Source organism: Impatiens glandulifera, chromosome 7, assembly GCF_907164915.1.
Source record: "Impatiens glandulifera chromosome 7, dImpGla2.1, whole genome shotgun sequence".
In the NCBI taxonomy this organism is placed as follows: Eukaryota; Viridiplantae; Streptophyta; class Magnoliopsida; order Ericales; family Balsaminaceae; genus Impatiens; species Impatiens glandulifera.
The window spans coordinates 26745188-26748730 of NC_061868.1; the positions used below are offsets into that span (position 1 = coordinate 26745188).

At 43.3% G+C, this 3543-nt stretch overlaps 1 protein-coding gene across 1 annotated transcript; it reads left to right on the forward strand.

Moving 5' to 3' along the window:
* Positions 1-868: 868 nt before the first annotated feature.
* On the forward strand, positions 869-3294 carry LOC124909655. The gene is made up of 3 exons (XM_047450313.1): positions 869-940; positions 1099-2556; positions 2656-3294. The coding sequence occupies exons 1-3, from the start codon at positions 869-871 to the stop codon at positions 3292-3294; spliced, it is 2169 nt and encodes a 722-aa protein (XP_047306269.1).
* The last annotated feature ends 249 nt before the right edge of the window (positions 3295-3543 follow it).

Below are 3543 nucleotides of genomic sequence, written 5' to 3' on the forward strand. Positions count from 1 at the left end.
CGGTAAATCAAAATCACAAACAAAGTCTGAAAAAGTTCGAAAAACTTACCGCCCACAGTTTTACCGCGCACGAAATTACCGCCCATAGTATTCTCCGCATTTACCGCCGAAAGTTACTGAAGTAACTTTTGGAGGGAAATTTGGCGCCAAAAGTGATAACCAAATGACGGTTCATCTTCTAACCGTTCAAAACCGCCTCCTATATAAGTTCAAAACAGTTCATTATTTGCACAAACTTTCTCTCTCTAAAAAATCTTAAGATCTCTCTGATTTCCGATCATCGTTGTTCTTCATCTTCTTCACTCACAAAATCATCATGGATCTAGTTAAAGCACCCTTTCAATACATGTTGCAGGTCGATTTCAGCGACATCGACGAACACGCTGCGGAATAAAACAAGGCCATGCTGCAATCGTTAAGGGATTCGAGATTAGAAACATATTTGTCTGGTCTGTTCATCGTGCACCCGACGGAGGTTGTGGAGTTCCTGGCGACGACGACTCTAACGAAGAGGACGGTCTCTGCCACCGTGAACGGTAAGACGGTTAATATTATGGAGGAGATCTTTTCAGAAGCGCTCGGTTTGCCAAATACCGGGTTGGACTTCAAAACAAGCTTAAAAGATGCAGAATCCAACGCGGTCCGGTTGGTCATATCGGTTGATGACAAGGACCTTGTGACTCACTCCAGCCGGAAGAACAAACTCAAGCCGGAGTTCAGATGGCTATTGAACATAATCTCAAGATCACTTCAGGGAAAAGGAGGTAACTTCGATAACCTGACTAAGCTGAAGTTGAAGATGTTGATGGCGATTGTCCGTAGTGACAAGATCGACTAGGGAACCGTTCTGTTCGAACAGTTCTGCGAGATGGTAGTACAAAAGGATGGCCGGGTTCAGGACTACGCCATGCAAATAGTGAAGATTCTTCAGTTCCTTCATGTGGAACTTGGTGATGGTGAACCGCTTCCATCCGCTAATATTCTCAACACTGAGTAGATGAGCAAGAAAACTACTAAAGCGGCTAGGCCGAAATCCTCAAGAACAAAATCATAGAAAGGAACCAGCTCGTCTGCACCGGCTGGTGAAATTCGAAACAGGAAGATCCTAAGGGGAAGGTAGTTCAAGCCGATGCCTCTCAGAAGAAAAAGGGAAGAAAGAAGAAGTCAGCGAAGAAAAGCACCGAAAAACCGGCAAACTCCGAGAAAACGCTTTCCTCGGATCATTCACCCAAGAGAAACCCTGATGTCTTTCAGCCAATACCAATCAACACAGTTCATCCTCATCCAGCTCAATCTCCATCATCAAGGCAAACCGAAGCCTCGGGGAACCAAGAAACTCAATCAAAGTCGAAGGAGAATTCGACTAAAGAGGTTAGTGTTCATTCTGAAAACTCCAAATCCCCAAACAAAAACCTCGATGAAATAATGGTCGAAGTAGGTTTAAGAACCTCAGAAGTCATAGTGGACGTGGTCCAAACTTTAAATCGTGAAACCGAAGACGACGTGACAAGTCTTCTTAAGCTAGCTGATCAGGTTGAGGTACCCGGTCAGAGTGGAATTCATTCCGTCGAAGAAACGGCCAATAATGAGAACATCATCCCTCCAGCTCAGGAGGGAAATATCGAAGAAAATGATCCATCCGGCTCGGCTGGGAACAAATCCGTTCCAACCGAAACAACGCTCCAATCGGCTCAAGACAGGCCAGCAGATTCAACAATCACACCTGAAGGTCCATCTCAGGTTAGCAAAGGCAAAGAAGTCCTAATTGAGGATTCTCTGGCAAAGGGAAAAGGTGCATTGCAAACCAGTTCACAAACTGAGATTGTGATCGAACCCGAGGTCCCCATTTCAGTAGAAGAAGAAGAGGAGATGTATCAGAAGTTCCTCCTGGATATGAACAAGGAAGCTGAAGAGATGGTCTCATCGTACCACTTATGGGTCAAGCTCCGTTGTGAAACAAAGCTATCAGACATGATCCCCGACATTAGCGGTAACAAGTATTGGGAGAAACTCTTGGAATTAGAAGAAGTGGCCCTCAAGATAACAGGTACCGACGTTATTCAAGCCGCATTCTCCAAAACGATGGCGATACAAGAATACGCCCGGTTACATGCAGTAGAAGATGCCATGAGGGAGGAAGAAGGGGCACAATTAACTCCAATAGAGTCAAGAATGTTTGAGCAGTTTCACACAGTGCGTAATAATCTCATTCAAAGTGTTGACCGACTCAAAGCAGAATGGAGGGACGCGTGCAAACATGTCTTAACTCATGCTGATCTCTTTCAAAGCAAACCCTTCTTTGTTACCGGAGAGTCCTCCAAAACAGCAGAAAACCGGAGCAGTGCCCCTCTACAGACTGATCAGGCTCCGGCACTTGAGCAAGTTAAGGGAGTAGTGGTTGACACAATTATCTCTTGTCTTCACAAATACAGCATTGCTACAGATGAGAAAATTGCAACCGTTGAAACCAATCTGACTGAAATCGTCCGGGCATCAGTTCACTCAGAGATTGTCGAAACCGTTCAAACATCAATCAAGTCGATGATCGCCGAATCTGTTCAAACCGCAACCGCTCCTTTACTTGACATGATGCAGGCTATGGCAGCTCAGATTGAGGAGTTGTCCAAATTATAAGTTAACAAGACTCAAGCGCAGATCAGTTCTGATGCCGAAACTGCCAAGAAACTTCAAGACGAAGACGAGAAGAGGGAACGGTTAAGAAAAGAAATCGAAGACAAAGATCATGAGCTGGTTAAGCAATATAATGATGAAGAAAAGGTCGCTCAACCTGAACTCATACCGGCTCAAGCTTTGCACTCTATGAAAATGAGGAATAAGAACAAACGAAAAGCGGTTGCGACTGTAATGAAGCTGGCGGAACGAAGCGGTCTAGGAGAGATTCAACCGGTCGGACAAAACGAAGAACCTCTTGACGAAGAAGAAGAGGATACTATACGACTCAACCGGCGAAAGAAGAAAGCAGTCGAATATTCAATCGCAATTCCTAGTTCCAGGCCAATTGCTGCTCAACCATCTCGCCCATCCAGACCAGTAAGCGGCGGTTTCGGGTTCAACAAACGAACTCCCGGTATATCAAGTGTATTTACCGGATGGCGAATCGACGCTGAAAGAAGAGATAAGGAATGGAAGGCAAGAGAAGAGGAAGAAAGGAAGCGAAAGGATAAAGAAGACGAAAAGGGGGATCATCCAATCCTTAGCTTATCTCTCTCTTATGAACAATTTACTTATGTTTGGTTTTTGTTTCAGAACTCGGTCATTCTTATCATACTTTAAAGTAACTACTTTATTAGATATACTTTGAAAAATCATAACATGTTTTGAAATTTTTCTTAACCAGAAAAACATCAAATAAGGAGAAATTGTTAAACACATTTTTCAAACCGGCCACACATTACGAGTTTTGAATATTTATTCTAAATAATCAAAAAGGGAGAAATTGATAGAAAAATTAAGTAAGTTAATTTTCAAAACCGGCCATACATTACAATTTTTGAATATTTATTCTAAATAATCAAAAAGGGA